This window comes from Sorex araneus, chromosome 3 (genome assembly GCF_027595985.1).
Source record: "Sorex araneus isolate mSorAra2 chromosome 3, mSorAra2.pri, whole genome shotgun sequence".
Lineage (NCBI taxonomy): Eukaryota > Metazoa > Chordata > Mammalia > Eulipotyphla > Soricidae > Sorex > Sorex araneus.
In genome coordinates, this window is record NC_073304.1 from 171,080,351 (window position 1) to 171,099,894 (window position 19,544).

Genomic DNA, 19,544 nt, shown 5'->3' on the forward strand with positions numbered 1-19,544 from the left:
ATAGTTCATCCATGTCATAGCAAATGTCAGGATTTTCTTGTATTAGGGATGGATTGTGTTGGTTTTACAGCCCAGTGGGACCCCCCTACCTCCTTTATCCATGGTCCACCGTGAGCATGTAAGTCCTTCCCCTGGTCTGGCTACTGCGAAGAACACAGCACAGACAGCTTTTTTGACAGGCTGTGATGATTTCTTCAGATATCTCTCCCCTCTAGCCCTCCGCAGTGGAATTGCTGACTCATACAGTAGTTTTGTTTTTCATTTTTAAGGGCGCCTGCATTATGTTGTCTTTGCTGGCTGTACCTGTTTGCAGCCCTGACCTCAGTGCTCAGAGTCTCCTTCCTTCATATTCTCGCTGGTGCTTATTCTTTTTGATGTCTTTTCTTGTTGGTTGTTTTGATGCTAGTCATTCTAACAGGTGTGAGACTTTATTTGCTTTTTCCTAATGATCCACGATATTTAAAGGAACCTGTATGTGCCCGTTGGACATTCACATATCTTTGGGAAAATGCCTGCTCATGTCTTTGCCTGTTTTTTTCCCCATTGAACTACTAGTTTGCTATTGAGTTGAACCTCTTTTGCTAGCACCCCTTCCAGCTATTGAGCTGCATTCCCCCCCGTGGCCAGCAGAGGGACCTTCCGATGCCAAATAGACTGAAATTCTCTCCAAGGAAGGGAGATTATCACAGTGGACCAGGAGCCTGGGGTGGAAGCTTTGGAACCCCATTAGTTCCAAAGCCGATGGTTCAATTCCTTTCCACTTCCTAGAGCATCCTGATACCCTCCTTTCCCCATTTGTTCCAAAAACTCCTTCCCAGCTGTTGATCCTGCAGGTTCCTACCAAGAGCAGCCTGTGTGGAAGATTAGCTCCTGGCATTAATCTGAGATGGGAACCCCCACAACCCCACCCCTTGCTCCTCTTAAGCTAATCATCAACAACCCTTACCTTTCTGGGCCTACAGAACCTGCCCTGGATGGGCACTGTCTTAATGGTGGGCGTGTGTGTAGGAGTGTTGCTGGGTGGAAATTGGAAAGGGTCCTAGAGAAAGCAGAAGCCAATTTCAGGGAATGGAGAGTCTTTTTGGAGGGAAATGGGGGAGGGTTTTCCTGGGCAATGAGAAAGAGAGTCCATGGGAAGAAATAGAGGGTTTGGGCTGGGAGGAATAGTTCAGTGGCTTAGAGCACCTCCCTTCAAGCATATGGTCAAAGGTTCAAATCCCCGGTATCCTGCATGCACCAAGGGCAGTCCTGCCACTCTGCCATTCTGTGATCTCCAGTATCATAATTTCTAGCCACATGGCAGTCAGGTGCATGTAAACACCACCCAAAAAGGGTGTGAGCACCTCAACTAAAAAGATGGGCAAGTACCCCAGCCATGAAGTGCAGCCTCTGGTGAGCATGTGTGAGCCCCCCAGCACTCCTGGTGAGCGCCCCAGCCAGAGCAGCCCCTGAGCGTCAATGAACAGATTCCCGTGTCTGCCACTGAAGCACCTCAGTGAGCACTGAGTGTGGGAGCACCATGGCTGGGTGTGTGACCCCTGGTGAGCACATGTAGGTGTGGTCCCCACCCCCAATCATGGCAACAACAACAATAACGAAGGGAAGTGGGGGGAGGAACTTTTTAAAAAGGAAATAGAGGGTTTGTTCTGGGAATGACCGAGTCTAGGCAGCAGTGGGTGTCCAGAGCATCACTCACTGTGCTGGGTTTTATCAGAGATGCCAACCCCGGGCCCCTGCTCCAGGTGCAGCCTGGCACTGGGAGAAATGCATAGCGAGCTCTGCTTTAACAAAACTTCCAGATGGTTCTGACAGCTGGGGTTCGAGAACCTCTGCTCCTCAGTCAGGGTCTGGAGAAGGGTGAGCCCCAGGGAGCACAGGGGTGTGGGTACCTCCCAAATGGAGGGGCGGGTTCTGTCTTGGGGAGGGAGGGAGGGGGCAGATATGCCACAGTATGGGGAAGCTCTGACAGGTGGGAATGGGAAAGCTCAGGTAGAAGGGGGGACCAGGGTCTGGGAGGAAGTGCCTGAGAAACAACTGGGGTGTGCCCAAGAGTTGGGGGGGCGTTGTTTGCAGTGTGTGGGGTGAAGGCGCCAATGCATATACTTGGAGAGGCCAGGGGCGGTGTCTGAGCCTGGTGGTGTCCTGGCACACACAAGTGCCACATGCTCCAGGCCCTGGGCATGTGCCTATCCGATAAGCCAGAATCTGCCCCTGCAGGCGGGCACCGTTGGACCTCTGGGCTGCCTACAAGCTCCCCCAGAGCACCTGCCCTGTCCCTTCTGGACTAGTGTCCCCACCCTTTGACAGTGAAAGTGCCTGTGTGTATTGGATGGGGGGATCCCCAAAAGTTGCTTTCAAAGTCTTTTCCCCCAGCTCCTGGATTCTTGCCCACCCCCACCCCACCCAGTGAAATCAGCTCAAGAACCCAATTTTTTTGGGTGGGAGATCTGATGGCTTCACAGTCCTGAGAGTAAGGGAACCTGCACCCCACCCTCCCACAACCCCACCGACAGACACCCTCATTGTCTAGTCTGCAATCTGCGGACCCCTCCCCAGGGATAGCGCCGGCTCTCTCCTCCTCTCGACCTGGAAACCCGTCCTGGAGCTCACAGCTGCACCTGCCAGAGCCTCCGCAGAGAGCCCCTCCTTCCTCCTCTGCATCCTCGTCCCCCCACGGGCTGTGGGGCGGCACGGGCCCTTTAAGAGCCCCGGGCCCGGCCGGCAGCAGCTCTGAGCGCGCAGTCGCCCGGCGGGCGGGCTCAGGAGGACGCGGTGGCGGGCGCGGGGCTCGGGGAACCGCGTGTGCGTAGCCAAGCGGAGTCGGGGCGCGCCCCGGTCGCCCCTCCCCAGCCTTGTCATCTCCTCTGACCTGAGGCGGGGGCTCGCCTCTGCCGTGCGCCCCGCCCCGGCCCCGCCCCGGCCCAGGCCGCCGGGTCCGGGAGCCGGGAGCGCTGCGGCAGCCGGAGCAGGTAGGGAGGCCCCGCGTCTCCGTCCCGGCCGTGCCCGCGTCAACATCCCGGCCGTGCCTGCATCTCCATCCCGGCCGTGCCCGCATCTCCATCCCGGCCGTATCTGCATCTCCGTCCCGGCCGTAACTGCGTCGCGTCTCCATCCCGGCCGAGCCGTGCATCTCCATCCCGGCCGTGCCCGCGTCTCCACCCCGGCTGTGCCCGCGTCTCAGTCCCGGCCGTGCCCGCGTCTCCACCCCGGCCGTGCCCGCGTCTCCGTCCCGACCGTGCCCGCGTCTCCGTCCCGGCCGTGCCCGTGTCTCCGTCCCGGCCGTGCCCGCGTCTCCATCCCCGCCGTGCCGCGCCGAGCATCCCGGCCCGGGCGCATCAAGGTGACTGGGTGGCGGGTGCTGGCACGCGGGGGGAGCCCGCTGGGTCGGGACGGAGGTGCTTGGTGGACAGTGAGGTTTGGAGTCCGGGATGGGCGCCTGTCTTTGGGGAGCGCCCGGGACGCGCGGGGCCCTGGGGCGCGCGCAGGAGCGGGGGGCGCAGCGGGAGCGCCCGCGCCCCTTCCTTCCATTTCCCTCCGGTCCCCCTGCGCTCACCCAGCTGCCCTGCCCTGCTGGCGGCCAGACTCCCGCAGGCTGCCCCGACCCGTCTCCCCGCCCCCCACCGTGCAGCCCCAGGGTAAGGAGATTAGCGGCACCCCGGAGAGACAGGCAGCCCAGGGGAGGGGGGGTTCGGTCTGGCTGAGAGGTCAGATCTGAGCATGGGCTTCGCTGCGGGTGGGGGACAGGGTGCGCGGGGGCCGCCGCTCCGGCGGTGGGGATTGGGGTGCGCCCATCTGGCCTGAGCAGGAGGCGAGGAATGGGGGCGCGGGCAGGCTGCGGGAGCCAGGGGAAGGGGGAGGCAACGGGAACTGAGCAGCGCCCCCTTCCCCCGCTGCAGCCAGGGCGATGGCGGAGAAGGCGCTGGAGGCTGTGGGCTGTGGCCTAGGACCCGGGCCTGTGGCCATGGCCGTGGCGCTGGAGGACGGGGCGGAGCCCCCCCTGCTGACCACGCACCTGAAGAAGGTGGAGAACCACATCACCGAAGCACAGCGCTTTTCACACCTGCCCAAGCGCTCTGCCGTGGACATCGAGTTTGTGGAGCTGTCCTACTCCGTCCGGGAGGGGCCCTGGTGGCGCAAACGGGGTAGGGAGCCACAGGGGGCACCTCGGGCCCCTCCCCACTTCCCTCTTACTGGGATGGGCCTGGGCCAACACCTGGGCTGCAGAGCCTTCACCTCTGTGAGAACGCCAGTGCCATGCTGGCCTTCGCCTCTGGGCACCCAGGACCCTTGGCCACCGCTGCTTCTCCTTCTGGGTAGCCCCACGCATTGAATCCCTGCTGGCCAAGGGCTGGAGGGTGGGAGGGAGCCCAGGGCACAGGCCTGCCTAGTGTTTAGCCATCCCGAGACAGCGAGCCCGGTTGCATGTTCTGGCCCGTCACCAGACTGCATTCTTGCCCAGGTTCTCAGAGAGAGGGAGGGGACGGTTGGGAAGATGATAGCCCAGGTTACTAACAAGGAAACTGAGGCTCAGAGAAGCTGAGTAATGGGGTCCATGTCACACAGCTTGCAAGTGGCAGAGCTGGTCCCGGAAGCCTATTGGCTCATGTTGGTTAGTTGGGGGGGGTGAGGGGGGGAGTGGGGGGGTGCACTGGAGCTGGCATTCTGTTCTGGTTGGGACAGGTGGGGGGCATGGGGCTCTGGGTTCCCCTGAACCCTGCTTCCTCTGGAATCCCGAGGAGTGTGGGGCTGGAAAGCGGGGTGCCCAGAGCCTGAGCTGTGCCCGCCCTCCCCCCAGCCACCGGCAGCCCCAGGGAGCACTGGCTTCCGCTCAGGGCCCAAGTTCTAGGAAGTTTCTCTCTGTCCAGTTCTGAGCAGAATGAGGAGGGACTGGTGACTTCCTTAGCCCTCCATTGCCCAGGTTTAGGAAGTGAAGATAAGAGAAATTAGCCTCCAGGGGCCAGCTTTCTGGGTGGACCAGCTCACCAGTTGCAAACTGGCTCTGCTGCACCCCCAGCCTGTGCCCCCCAGCCCCGTGCCCTGACTTGCCCCGTTCTGCTCTGCTCGTCTTATTGCTGTCTCTTCTGTCCTTATCCCTTTTATTATTTGCTGATTTCTTTTTTTGGGGGGAGGTGTGGGATTTGAGAGGGGGCACACTCAGCTGTGCTCAGGGCTTACTCCTGGCATGCTTGGGGGATCATATGGGGGTATCAGGAATCAAACACAGGTCGTCCATGTGCAAGGCAAGCACCTTACCCATGGTACTCTCTCTCCAGCCCCCTTGTCCCTTTCTCTGACCTCTGTCCCCTCACTCTGACTTCTCTTTTGGGCCCCTTTCTCCTTCAGCAACCTGAGAGGCAGGGAGGAGGCTCCTGGGGCCCGGAGGGAGGGGTCGGCCCTGCCCCTCATTATGGTGACACGTATATTTGACTTTTTACAAAACACTTTCCTAGTAATTATTGTTCATTATCTCACTCCATTGTCACAAGAACCCTATTGAGTCCTTGAGAAGGGCTATGACGAGCCACGGTTTATGGACAAGCACCCTGAGGCCCCGAGAGAGAAAGACGTAGCGGGCAGGAAGGATCGGAGCTCCACTGGCCTTGTCCCCCGGCACGCTGAGCCGGCCCCTGCCATGCCAGGCAGTTATAGAGCAGCCCAGGGCTTCCTGCTCACTTGTCAACTGGTGATCTGAGGCGGGCTGCTGGCCTCTCTGGGTCTCCAGTTCCTACCCGCCCCCCAAGAAACAGGGATGCTAGCTTGGAAAGCATAGCAGGGGGAGGCCTGAGGAGGGAGGAAGAATTCCAGGCTTGTTGGGAGGCGGTCGATGCTCTCTGTAAGGCCACTTGCAGAAGACAAGTGTAAGATGATCTTCGTCGGGGTGTCCGCGTTGAATCTAGTGCTGGCTGGGATGCAGGGCGGGAAGGTGCAGTGCAGCCAGTGTCCTGTCTTGCCAGAGAGAGAGACAGAGAGACAGAGAGAGAGAGAGAGAGAGAGAGAGAGAGGGAGATCACTTCCCTCCCTTGGGACCCACCCAAGGACTGAGGCAGAGAGGTCCCTCTCCCAGTTCAGAGCTCTGTGGGTGACGTGAGTCACTGCATGACCCTGAGCTTCAATTGCCTCATCCCTGTCACCCTAGCAGCCACAGAGGTAACTGCATACAGCAGCATCTAGGAATTGGGTCCAAACAGGCCTCTGCAGGGATGTGTCCAGGGGGGCTGTGCTCCCTCCCCTCCCCTCCAACCCCAGCAGGTCTTCGTGCTGGTCAGCCAAGGCCCTGCCCACCCCACCCCACCCCCGTACCCTCCTGCCCACCCCACCTCAGCCCAGGCACCTCCTTGGGTCTCTGCCCTCTACCCCCCAACCCCATGGCTTCTGTTTAGGCTCTCCAGAGATGACCTTTGCCACCCTTGATTTTTTGGTGTGGTTTCAAGGATCAAACCCAGGTCTCATGCATGCAGGCATGAGCCTTGACCCTTGAACCCCACCTCCAGTCCTTCTAGGTCCTCCTGTCCACCTCTTTCCCACTGAGGCTATGTCCTTTGTGAATACAGAAACTGTGTCTTCCTCATTTTGGGGGTCCAGTATCCTGTACAGAGCTCAGAATTGTATTGTTTTGTTTTGTTTTTGTATTTTGCTTTTTTGGGTCACACCCGATGATGCACAGGGGTCACTCCTGGCTCTGCACTCAGGAATTACCTCTGGCAGTGCTCAGGGGACCATATGGGATACTGGGAATCGAACCCGGGTCGGCCACGTGCAAGGCAAACGCCCTACCCACTGTGCTATTACTCCATCCCCACAGAGCTCAGAATTGTGAAAGAGATTAGTACCATTTATCAAACGCAATAAGGACGTCAGAATGTCACATCTCACCCTTCACTCTGTGTTCCAAGCGCTGTGTCACATGCTTACGTATATCATCTCACTGACTCTTTGTAGCCATCCCATGAGGGGGTCCCGTCATCCTCATTTCACTGACCTGGGACCTGGGGCTCAGAGAGGTTAAGCAACTTTCTTAGGGTCACACAGCTGGTAAGGACAGAGCCAGAATTTAAATCTAGATGTGCCTGACTCCAAATCAGGGTTCTGTATGCCAGGGCTGACCCCAGTTAGTGGCAGGAAGCTGAGCTCTTCCTGGGCCGTGTGAGGGGCTGCAGAGCTTTCCCCAAAGGAGGCGACAGCCCTGAGCCTTGCAAGCACAAACCCTCGCTGGCATCTCGGACAGGCCAGAGAGTCTGCTGGGTCCCAGGGTAAGACTTGGAACATACTCCAGGACCGGGCTCCCTGAGGGGAGGGGGGAATGGGCTGAGGGCCAGGCACAGCCGGGCACAAACATGCTGGCAACATAGAGGACCACAGCCAGCACTGGATGGCTCTGGAGGGAAGGCTTCCTGGAGGGGGCCCAGGGAGCACTGTGTGTCTGGAAGAGGATCAGGATCTTCTCTCCACGATCCCCTCCGCACCCGTTCGTGGGAGGTGTGGGTTCCCCCCTGACCTTCCGAAGGCGGCTGGCCCCTCCGGCCCTCCCTCAGAGCAGTTTCTGGGGGAAGCAGGATGAGGGGGCCTCTGAGGGCTGCCCCGCCAGCCTAACCACCTGGTGCAGGCTCCCCCACAGGGCCACGCAGAGGGCCCCGGGGGTCTCGCTCACCAGCACCCGCCGCTACAAAGTGCCTTCCCCCACCACCCACCCGCAGGCTACAAGACCCTGCTCAAGTGCCTGTCGGGGAAGTTCTGCCGCCGTGAGCTGATTGGCATCATGGGCCCGTCAGGGGCGGGCAAGTCCACGTTCATGAACATCTTGGCAGGGTACAGGTGAGGAGCAGGTGGGCGTGTGGGGGCCGTCGGGGCCTGGGAAAGAGGGTCCTGGGAGAGCCCAGATGGTTCTGGAATGGACTGGAGCACTGTCCCCAAAAGCCGCGTTCCCACAGGGAGTCTGGGATGAAGGGGCAGGTCCTGGTCAACGGGCGGCCACGGGACCTGCGGACCTTCCGGAAGATGTCGTGCTATATCATGCAGGATGACATGCTGCTGCCACACCTCACAGTGCTAGAGGCCATGATGGTGAGGCGCCCCTGCCAGCCTGTTCTCCTCACCGGGGGCCCGGGGAATCAATGCCGCGGCCCCCTCTCGCTCACCCCTGAATCGCCCCCAGGTCTCTGCTAACCTGAAACTGAGCGAGAAGCAGGAGGTGAAGAAGGAGCTGGTGAGCGGATGGGGTGGCGGTGGGAGGCGCACCTGCCCCTGGGCTCCCTGGGGTAGTCCAGGCTGGCACTTCCCAGGGAGGGCACAGGGGCCCAGGAGGGAGGCTCCCTTGCTGGCCTGACGCGGTGGGGCGTGGCCCAGGTGACCGAGATCCTGACGGCGCTGGGCCTGATGTCCTGCTCAAACACGAGGACAGCCTTGCTCTCCAGCGGGCAGAGGAAGCGTCTGGCTATCGCCCTGGAGCTGGTCAACAACCCTCCGGTCATGTTCTTCGACGAGCCCACCAGGTAGTGCCCCTCTCCTCTCTATGCCGGGGCCTGCCTCTGCCCTGCTGCTGGAGTGGTCGCTGCCTCCGGGCGCCAGTCCAGGGAACTTTCTGGAAGACCCATCTGGTGAAACGCTCTCCCCTGCTTAAAAGACATGCAATGGGTGTAAGAGATGTAGTATGGCAGGGAAGGTGCTGGCCTTGCACACACTTGACCCGGGTTCAATCCCTGGCACCCCATCTGGTCCCTAGAGTTCACCAGGAGTGATCTCTGAGCACAGAGCCAGGAGTGAGCCCTAAGTATAGCTAGGTGTGGTTCTCCCCTACCCCCCAAAAGGCTCTGTTTGCCCTCAGAATAAAGTCAGGGACTTACCAGTCCCGTCAGAGCCTGCGGCCCCAGCCCCCATGTTGCCACAGGCTGTCATATATTTTATATCCTAATAATGTAGAACTGCTGATGAGTCCCAGGCCAGGTACTCAGCGCCTCCAAGCGTTGCACATGCCGGCCTGCTCAGAATGCCCTTCCCCATCCAGCCACTCTGTCGCCTTCACCTGGCTTCACGCTTGTTTTCCACACTCCCTCTCGAAGCTTCTCTCACGGCCCCTTGGGCCCCCGCAGGTCGTTCTCCTCCCCTTCTCTCATCACCCCCCCCCCCCGCTTTCTCCAGCTCAGTGCACAGAACCTCGGGTGATCTCAGCATTCTCCAAACCAGGCTCTGCCGTTACCCCCTTGGAAAGCCCCGTGCCTGTATCCAGCAAGTGCTCAATGCATGCTTGTTGGGCTGAACGGAGGCCCGCATCATGCTCTGTGTGCAGAATATTGGGGTGGCCCCATTCCTGTCAGCTCTACCCCATTTCTAGCAGCTGCCCTGCCCCTCGCCTTCCCTTCTCTGGGCTCCCCTCCTCACCCCGCCCCGGGTGGCCTCTCTGGACAGTGGTCTGGACAGCGCCTCCTGCTTCCAAGTGGTGTCACTCATGAAGTCCCTGGCGCACGGGGGCCGCACGGTCATCTGCACCATCCACCAGCCCAGCGCTAAGCTCTTTGAGATGTTTGACAAGGTGGGTGTGTGGGGGGGTTGGTGTGCTGGGCAGGGGACCGGCGGGGTGCCCGGTCACGTGGTCCCCGGCCCATGTCTCTGCCTCAGCTCTACATCCTGAGCCAGGGACAGTGCATCTTCAAGGGCGTGGTCACCAACCTGATCCCCTACCTGAAGGGGCTGGGCCTGCACTGCCCCACCTACCACAACCCTGCTGACTTCAGTGAGTGGGGCTGCCGGGGGCTGGAGGGGGGACAGGCTACTGATCTCGGGGTCACTGAGCGCTGCCCTCTGACCCCAGTCATCGAGGTGGCCTCGGGCGAGTACGGAGACCTGAACCCCGTGCTGTTCCGGGCGGTGCAGAATGGGCTATGTACCATGGCCGAGAAGAAGAGCAGCCCTGAGAAGAACGCGGTGCCTGGCCCCAGCCCCCCAGGCCCCCCGGTGAGCAGTGCCAGGCAGGGGAGGGACCCCAGGACCATGGGCAGTAGGGTACCGCTGGGCATTCATGAGAGTCAGGACTTGGACAGACCTTCTGCTGTTTCTGTGGTGTGGCCACAGCTGGCGGTGCTCAGGGGCCACTCCCAGTTCAGGGCTCAGGTGTGCAGTGCTGGGATCAAACCCAGACCTCCCTGCCCTGTGAGTGGTTTCCTGCCCCCCAAAGCCTCGTGTGGAGCCCTTCCTTGCCCTCTGAACTGCTGTAGCACTGCCGTTCCCCAGTTCTTGGTTGGCATGAGATCCTGGTTGGCGCCACCACCTTTGGCTCTGATGTGGTGGCCTGTGCAGCTCACGGCCTCCTGGGCCCCGGCAGGCTGGCCCTCCCTAGTGTGGTCCGTGGGGGACAGATCAGGACCACAGAGCCCTTTTCAAGGTGACTATGGAGACTTGTGGACACAGAGGCCACTTGTCTGTGACCCATCCTTAAGGAAGGGGTAGTTCTTGCTCTTGTCGCCATGTGCTCATGGTTCTAGAATATTCTGGGAGTCTGGAGGCATCAGGGTGTGGCCCCCTAGGGTACAGGATTTTCCCTGCACTGAGGACTGTGACTGACCCCCACCGCCAGGCCCCATCCCTCCTGACCCTGTATCTCCCTCACCCTGTACCTCCTGTCTGGCTTCCAGCCTCCAGACTCCTCCTTCAGCACTCCGTCCCCACTCTGGCCTGGGAGAGGCTTGGGGCTTCCCATTCTTGGGTGAGTGCGTGGGGGAGGTGGCTGGTCTGACCCACTTTCCTCTCCCAGGAAGTGGACACCATTGAGAGGCACAGCTTCGCCACCAGCACCCTCACTCAGTTCTGCATCCTCTTCAAGAGGACCTTCCTGTGCATCCTCAGGGACACGGTGAGTGCCAGGTCGCACAGAGAGGTGGTGGCTGAGGACTGGCTCTGTGTGTGTGTGTGTGTGTGTGTGTGTGTGTGTGTGTGTGTGTGTGTGCGTGTGCTTGCACGCACAAACGCATAAAAGGCCCATATAGGGGCCGGAGCAATAGTATAGCAGGTAGGGCGTTTGCCTTGCACAAAGCTAACCTCAGCATCCCATATGGTCCCCCAACTACCGCCAGTAGTGATTCCTGAGTTACAGAGCCAGGAGGAATCCCTGTGCATCGCCGGGTGTGACAAAAAAAGTCAAAAAAAAAAGGAAGAAAGAAAAAAGAAAGGCCCGTGTAGCTATGATGGGAATGGCTCAGGGTCTCTGACCTGAGACCCCGTTCAGTGTGGCCCACCCACACGTCTAGGCCCCGCCCACTTGTTTGGGCCCGCCCCTTGATACGCCCACCCACAGGCCTGCCCCGCCCACTCTGTCTAGGCCCTTGACCCTGCCCACCTTGTGTTGGCCCTGACCCCACAGTGCCACCCCCCATTCCCGCCTCCATCTGGACCCGCAGGTCCTGACCCATTTGCGGTTCATGTCCCACGTGCTCATTGGCGTGCTCATCGGGCTGCTCTACCTGCACATCGGTGACGACGCCAGCAAGGTTTTCAACAACACCGGCTGCCTCTTCTTCTCCATGCTCTTCCTCATGTTTGCCGCCCTGATGCCCACTGTGCTCACCTGTGAGCTGCTGGGCCTGCTGCGGGCAGGGTGGGTGGGCGCCGGGGCGGAGGGCCAGGGCTGGTGGTGGACCGGCTGCCCCTGACGAGCGGCATGCTCAGTCCCCTTAGAGATGGCCGTCTTCATGAGGGAGCACCTCAATTACTGGTACAGCCTCAAAGCCTACTATCTGGCGAAGACCATGGCCGACGTGCCCTTTCAGGTGAGGCTCTCACTCTCCCGGGCTCCTCTCCCCCTGGCACCTGCCAGCCTCACCTTGCCTTCTCGACAACCAGCTACTGAAGTCCTGCCGCATACCAGGCACCGGGTTATGACTGTGAATAAGAGGGGATAGAGCCTCGGGGCATTTAGGGAGAGGTGGGGGAAGGACCACACCTGGTGATGTTCAGGCTGTTCCTGGCTCTGTGGTCAGGAGTGACCCGGGGCAGTGCTTCAGGTAACCATATGTGGTGCCAGGATGGAATGGGGGGAGGGGCATGCAAGGCGAGCAATTTATCCACTATACCTTCTAGCCTGAGGACTCTGGCACTGACATTCTGGTGGGATCTGATGACCAACCCCATAGGTGGTGGCTGGATAATCTTCCTAGCGGCTTACTAGCTGCAGTCCATCGGAAGGCCACCCCGTCTCTGTCTTTTGGTGCCCCCATCTACAGATGAAATGCCCTGTCCAGGACGTGGCTCAAGAGGTAGAGAACAGGCATGTACGAGGCCCTGAGCCCAATCCCTGGCATTGCATGGCCCTGGCGCACCACCTGCAGTGGCCTCCTGAAAAGGAATAATACGAATAAAATTGAAGGGTCAGAGAGATAAGTCAAGGGGCTGGCAAGCAGGCACTGCATGCAGGGTCCAGTTCTGCAGGGTTCCCCAGAGTCTCCCATGAACACTGAGCTGGGAGTAGCCCCTGAGTACTACTAGGTATGGCCCTCCCCTCACAAAAATAGAGTAAGATGTAAATGGAATGACGAAAATATCGGCCTCAGGATCTGTCTCTTGTAAGAGATAAGTAAGGGGGTCTGGAGAGATAATACAATGGGGAAAATGTTTTCCTGGTACACGGACGCCTGGGTTCAATCCCTTGCACCCCATATGACACCCTGAGCATTTACAGCAGTGGTCTTTAAGCACAGAGCCCGGCATAAGCCCTGAGCACCACAGAGTGTGGCCCAAAACCCCAAAAAATTAACTGGGAGGCCAGGAAGATGGCTCAAAGGGCTGCAGCACCTGCTTTGTGTGCCAGAGCCTCAGGTTTGATCCTCAGCATTGCATGGTCCCCCTGGTTCCCTCCTTGTAAAAAGAGAATTCAGGGCCAGAGCGATAGTGCTGTGGGTACAGCATTTGCCTTGTATGCGGCTGACTCGGGTTCAATCCCCAGCAACCCATAGGGTTACCCAAGCACCGCGAGGAGTAATTCCTGAGTGCAGAGCCAGGAGTAACCCCTGCACATGGCCAGGTGTGACCCAAAAAGCAAAAAAAAAAAAAAGAAGGGAGAGCAAGATGGGAGGAGGGGTGCTTGTGAGCAATGTGGCGGCAGGCCAGCTGGGAGGAGAGTAATGGGAGGGGAGGCACTGGGCCCGAGCCCCTGACTTGCCGCCCGCTGCCCAGCCCTGTGCCCATCCCTAGGTGCTGTGCCCGGCCGTATACTGCAGCATTGTGTACTGGATGACGGGCCAGCCCTCCGAGACCAGCCGCTTCCTGCTCTTCTCCACCCTCGCCACCGCCACAGCCTTGGTGGCCCAGTCTCTGGGGCTGCTGATCGGAGCCGCCTCTAACTCCCTCCAGGTGGGAGCGCCGGCAGGTGGGAGCCCCCTGAAACGGGATGGGGGATGGTAAGAGGAAGCAGGGACTGGCAGATGGAGTCAGAGAAGTCGGCGGGCTCCCGGAATGCTCTGTGATGGCCTGGCTGGTCCCCTTCCCGCATGTCCAGGTGGCGACCTTCGTGGGCCCCGTGACCGCCATCCCTGTTCTCTTGTTCTCTGGGTTCTTTGTGAGTTTCAAGACCATCCCCACATACCTGCAGTGGAGCTCCTACCTCTCCTACGTCAGGTCAGTGGCATGCAGGGCTGGTGGGGGGCGGGTGGATCAGTGGGACGCTCACCTCCACCTCCTTCCCTGCGTCCTCTGCCCGCCCAGGTACGGCTTCGAGGGGGTGATTCTGACCATCTACGGCATGGACCGCGGCAACCTGACATGTCTGGAGGAGCACTGCCCCTTCCAGAACCCGCAGAGCGTTCTCCGGGAGCTGGACGTGGAAGACGCCAAGCTCTACATGGACTTCCTGGTCTTGGGCATCTTCTTTCTGGCCCTGCGGCTGCTGGCATACCTTGTGCTTCGTTACCGGGTCAAGTCGGAGAGATAGAGCCTGCCCCCCGGCCCACCGCAGCCTCCCAGCAGGAAAGCCCCCAGCCCCAGCCCTTTGGGACTGTTTTAACATGGTAGACTCGGACCCCAGCGGCTGGGGCCGGCACCGCCTTGCTCTGGTTACTCCGCAGGCTGCCAGCTGGACTGGGCACCCACCCAGCCTCGATCCTGGCGCTGGGGCGCCAGCCCTCCCCACCAAGCCAGGCCCTTATGCAGTTTGTAGCTTCCTCTCTCCCCTCTCTCACATCTGCATGCGAACCCCATTAGGAGGCCGCCCCCCCACCCCATCCTCAACACCTTCCTCCCCATCTGCCTGGCTCTCCAGGCACCGCCCCCCAACAACTGACCAAAGTGGCCCCCTCCGGGGCTCCCACCACACAGGTGTTTGTAAGGTTGGGGTTCCAGGGCTGGCCCTGGTCGGGTCCCCTGGAAGTCTCGTTTGGAAGTTGGAATGGAGCAGGGAAGGCTCTGGAAGTCTCTTCCTGTTCCGCCTCCCTCCACACCCCCAGACCCTAAATGGTTTGGACAGAAGCTGGGTTTTCTGTCGGGATCATCCCTCCCTCCCCAGTCCCGGGGATTGGGGAGCCTGGGCAATGGGGTGTCCCTGTCCCTTCCCCCGTCCTGTGTGGGAGTGGGACCAGCTCCGCAATAACTTGCCTCCCCCCACCTCCACCGGCACAGGAGACTGCACTTTACTGGGGTGGGGGTGGGAGCAGACCACACCCCTTCTCCTTCCTCGCTGCTCCCCCTCCCCACCTCTGTCCTACACAGCGCTCACCCACCCTCCCTGCCCTGCACATCCTCGCTGTCCCCTCCAGCTCAGGGGCGTTGGTGGCACAGTGGGGGAGGCTGTGGTGCAAAGGGGGCACGAGGGGCAGTGCCAACCTCCTCCTGGAGCTCCCCCTGGACTTGACAAAGGCTGGTGCTGCCCAGGGTCTCTGGGATCTGCAGGTGTCGCACCCCACCCCTTCCTGCCCTCCCAAGCCAGGGGCGGCCCGGGACATTGGGTTCCCAGAGTTCAGGACCCCACACAAGCACACGCCTGGGCAGGGTCGGCCTGCGCCACTGCCACCCCATGGCCCTTGTGTCCCCAGATGCCACTCCACCCCTGCCTCCAGCCCTTTCTCAGCCACCTGCCGCTCATGCAGAACACCCCACTCCCACCCCTTCCCGTCAGCCACTGGGGGCCCAGGAACAGAGCCGGTCACCTGGCAGGCCACCGAGAGCCGGTCCAGCAGTCCTGGTGGTGACTCCTTTCTCTTCTTATTTCCTTCCTCCAAGGCTCCTTCCCCCGTCTTCTTGCTGCCCACCCCTCTCGCCCTCCCCTCCCCCTGTCACAGAGTCTCCCCCTCACCCAGAGAGGCCAGTTGTATTTGTGGAATTTCACCCATTATTAATAAAACCTATATTTATACAGTATGCAATGTGCTTTTTTGGGGGGCCGCAGGGGGTGTCTGGCCACCGGTGCCTGGCTTGGCAGGACCTTCCCAGCACTTGAAAAGAGGGTGGGAGCTTTTGGGGCCCCCGGGCCAGGGGCCAGGCGGCATCTGAGGTGCATGTCCGTGTGGTAACTGAGTCTCTTAGGAAATGCCCGCGTCGTGCTCGGTGCGATCCCAGCCTCGCCTCTTCTCTTCTTCCCCACCAGCCACACTGCTGGGCCCAAACTGTCCAGGACCGCAGATGGGGGCAGGGGTGGGGGCCAGGATGAGGCTGGAAATAGGCAGATGTCCAGAAGGCCGGGACCGCTGATGGCAGGAAAACCTAAGGAGCAATTATCTCCCTCTCTTTCCTGGCCTGGAGGAAGGGCCTGGTGCCCACCCTGCCAGCTGCCCAGAACACACAAGTGGTGCAGCCCGCTGAGCCGAGACCTGGTGACGTCAGTCCAAGCTGTGGCTGCCCCGGGCTTTGTCTTGTTTCTACTTTGAGGGCTGGGGGTGAGGTGGAGGGGTCAGGCGAGGAAATCAGAGCTTGGGCTCCCTGAAGTCTAGTCTACATTAGGGATACTCTGCTGCTCACTTCCCTGGACAAATGCTGGAATCGTCTAGAAATCTAAAGGAACCAAGGAACCAAGTACCTCACTAAATATTCCCTTTGCTTATTTGGAGAGGATTTTTTTTTTTTTTTTGCTTTTTGGGTCACACCCAGCGATGCTCAGGGGTTACTCCTGGCTTTGTATATCAGGAATTACTCCTGGAAGTGCTTGGGGGACCCTATGGGATGCTGGGAATCGAATCCAGGTTGGCCGCGTGCAAGGCAACCACCCTACCCGCTGTACTATCGCTCCAGCCCCTTTGTTTTGTTTTTTGTTGTTCCTTTATTTGTTTGGGGGTCATACCCAGCAGTGCTCAAGGCTCATTCCTGCCTCTGCATTCAAAGATCACTCCTGGTGGGGCTGGAGAGATAGCACAGCGGGTAGGGCGTTTGCCTTGCACGCGGCCGACCCAGGTTCAAATCCCAGCATCCCATATGGTCCCCTGAGCATGGCCAGGGGTGATTCCTGAGTTCAGAGCCAGGAATAACCCCTGTGCATCGCCAGGTGTGACCCAAAAAGCAAAAAAACAAAAAAACAAACAAACAAAAAAAAAAAACAAAGATCACTCCTGGTGTGGCTTGGGGGGGACCATATATGGTGCTGGGGATTGAACCTGGGCTGGTTAAGTGCAAGGCAAGGACCTTACCTGCTGAACTATCTTTCTAGCCTTTGGTTTTCATTTTGGGAGCTCTACCTGGTGGTGATCTAATGCTACCTGGGGGCTGTTCAGTGCTCAGGGGATCTTGTGGTGCTGGGAACCAAAGCCGGATTTCCTGCATGCAAAGCATCACTCCACCCTATTGAGCCATCTCTGAGGCCCTTCGTAGACTTTTTTTTTTTTTTTTTGCATTTTGGGTCACACCCAGCGATGCTCAGGAGTCACTCCAGGCTCTGCACTCAGGAATTACCCCTGGCCGTGCTCAGGGGACCATATGGGATGCTGGGAATCAAACCTGGGTCGGCTGCATGCAAGGCAAACGCCCTACCCGCTGTGCTATCACTCTGGCCCCTTCCTAGACTTTCTTAAGATTCTTCATCTTTGGGGCTGGAGAGATAATATACCGGGTAAAACACTTACCTTGCACGTGGCCGACCTGGGTTTGATCCCTGGCATCCCATATGGTCCCCTGAGCACAGAGCCCCTGAGCATCACTCTATGTGGCAAAAGACAAAACAAAAAATAAAAAAAAAAAAACAAATACAAAAGATCTTTCATACTCCTTTTCTCTCTCTCTTTTTTTTTGGGGGGGATGGGGGGCTGCTATACCCAATCATGCTCAGGAGCTATTCCTGACTCTGTGCTTGGGAGTGACTCCCAACAGTGCTCAGGGATTGGGAACCTACAGAAGCGTTGCTCAGCGCACTGAACTCTCTCCAACCCTGCTCTTTCCTTTCCAAACGCATTTCCTCCTGGAAGAGTAAACGCTTATGCATTCATACACTTCCCTCGGGAGAAGACTCAGCTGGTCAGTCGGGAGCCAGCCAGGGCCTTCCAGGCACAGAGGACATTGAGAGAGCACCTCTCACAAATGGTGAAGAAAGCACTTCTGCTTCTCCAGGACTCCCTCGAGGCTGCTGGAATGGGGACCCTCTTGTTCTCCAGTCACAGAGAAGGGAACCGAGACTTGGAGAATGATCCGGGTGCCATACAGGTCCTGGCCTTTGACCCCTGGGAGTTTCCTGACTTCTCTCTCTCTTTCTCTGGGCTGACTTGGAGGTTTTGCAGGGCTTAAAGGCCCCAGACCCCATTCTGAGGTTGGCCAGCACAGTACATGCTCATAGCAAGACTCAGCACTTCTGTCCATAAGAGGGCATCAAATTTAGTTATTAATAGCACCTCCGTGGCTGACACACTTGAGGTAATGGGGAAAAGCTGGCCTCGGGCTGTGTCCAGGAACTGCAGCTGGTACCTCATCTGCTAGACAAATGGCATGAAGCCTGGGATGTCTCAAGGCCCTGAGAATTGATTCTTCTTTTCTTTTGTTTTTGTTTTGTTTTGTTTTGGGGCCAGGCCTGCTGATGCTCAGAGGTTACTCCTGGTGAGGTTCAGGGGACCTTATGGGATGCCAGGGATCAACCCTGGGTTGGCCATGTACTCAGCAAGCACCTTACCCACTGGACTATCTTTCTGGCTTCCTGAGACCCTATTCTTAGGGATTCTCCACCTCTCTCAATCAACCGTTCCACAGACTGCTAAGAACTCTTTCTCTCCCTCTTGGCTTTTGGGACAAACACAGGGCTTACTCCAGGCTCTGCACTCAAGGATCACCCTGGTGAGGGTTGGGAGACAATATATGGTGCTGGGGATTGAACCCAGGTGGGCCACATGCAAGGCAAGCACCCTATCAGTTTGACCCCCTGAAATGGAACTTTTAATATGCGAATACAAGTAAGTGGGCTGTTGCCCCTGCTTCCTGAAATGCCATTCCCTTCTCTCTTACTTTTATTCATCTTGCTTTGGACTCACATTGGGAGTGCTCACAAGCTACTATTCCCGGAGCTGTTCATCATGGGAGGTCTTTGGGGCGGTTCAGTGGTTGTGACTGAAGCATTCACATGCAAAGCAAATTCCTTACTTTCTTCTCTGCCCTGCACTCACTTGGTTTTTAAGACCCCATCCAAACACTACAATCTCTGCTCCAGGCCGACAGAAACTTCCTTTCCCAGTCTTTCCTTAGACTTCCAGCAGCCTGGGGGCTGGAGCCATAGCACAGCGGATAGGACATTGCCTTGCATGTGGCTGTCCTGGGTTTGATCCCCGACATCCCTTTATGGTTCTGTAGTGCAGAGCCAGGAGTAGCTCTGGATGTGACTCAAAATGCCAATTAAAAAAAAAAAAAAAAAGACTTTCAGAAGCCTCAGAAGTTCAGAAGTCCCATCCTCAGACCAGAGAGAATGCTCAGTGGTCTGAGCACATGTTTTGCATGCTAAAGTTCCATGGCAGGCACTGTACAGAGTACAGAGCACCCCCAAGTACAGAGCTGGGAATAGCCCCTGTGCACTGCTAGGAATGGCCCCCAAAATGAAGCAAACATCCTTGTGAAACATACCCGCATAAGGGCCCCTGAAGGGGAGCTGCTGCCATGCAGGCCCTGGGTCCTGATTGGCAGCGCTGCCCTATTAGGAAAGGCTCCAAGAATAGCGTTCATGCTTTGCATGTGGGATGCCTGGGTTTGATCAGCACCACCACATGACCCCTAAGCAATGCGGGCAGTGGCCCTGAGCACTACTGGGTGTGGCCCCCACGTCAGAAAAAAAGTTCCCCATTGCCTTTCCTCTGCCACACCCCGATTCCCTATTACAGCCTCTGTGGGCCTGAATGTCTGTATTTGCATGTGAGGCCTCCTGGGGCCATGGGCGTGGACAGCTCTTCCGTGGGGGACTGGGCGTGCCTTGCCTGGAAGCACAGGGATGAGGGCGGGGGTCCAGAACATCCCGGGTTAGAGATCCCGGGGACTGCCCCTCCGGCCCCGCATCCTCCTCCTTCCTTGACCTACGGGGCACCCAGAATCTGGGATGGGAAGAGAGCCAGGCACAGAGGGCAAAACCCTCACAGAGCTGGAGGCGTGCCCCGGGGAAGGGGAGGGGCTAGGGGCCC

The 19,544-nt window shown here is 58.7% G+C and overlaps 1 protein-coding gene across 1 annotated transcript; it reads left to right on the forward strand.

Moving 5' to 3' along the window:
* The first annotated feature begins 2,734 nt into the window (after nucleotides 1–2,734).
* Nucleotides 2,735–15,333, forward strand: ABCG4 (ATP binding cassette subfamily G member 4). Its single transcript, XM_055132440.1, has 15 exons — nucleotides 2,735–3,340; nucleotides 3,897–4,142; nucleotides 7,695–7,812; nucleotides 7,929–8,061; nucleotides 8,153–8,203; nucleotides 8,344–8,489; nucleotides 9,403–9,526; nucleotides 9,613–9,727; nucleotides 9,806–9,948; nucleotides 10,745–10,843; nucleotides 11,388–11,556; nucleotides 11,656–11,756; nucleotides 13,177–13,335; nucleotides 13,481–13,599; nucleotides 13,687–15,333. Exons 2-15 carry the CDS (start codon nucleotides 3,905–3,907, stop codon nucleotides 13,910–13,912), a joined length of 1,941 nt encoding a protein of 646 aa, XP_054988415.1. The 5' UTR covers nucleotides 2,735–3,340; nucleotides 3,897–3,904; the 3' UTR covers nucleotides 13,913–15,333.
* Nucleotides 15,334–19,544: the final 4,211 nt, after the last annotated feature.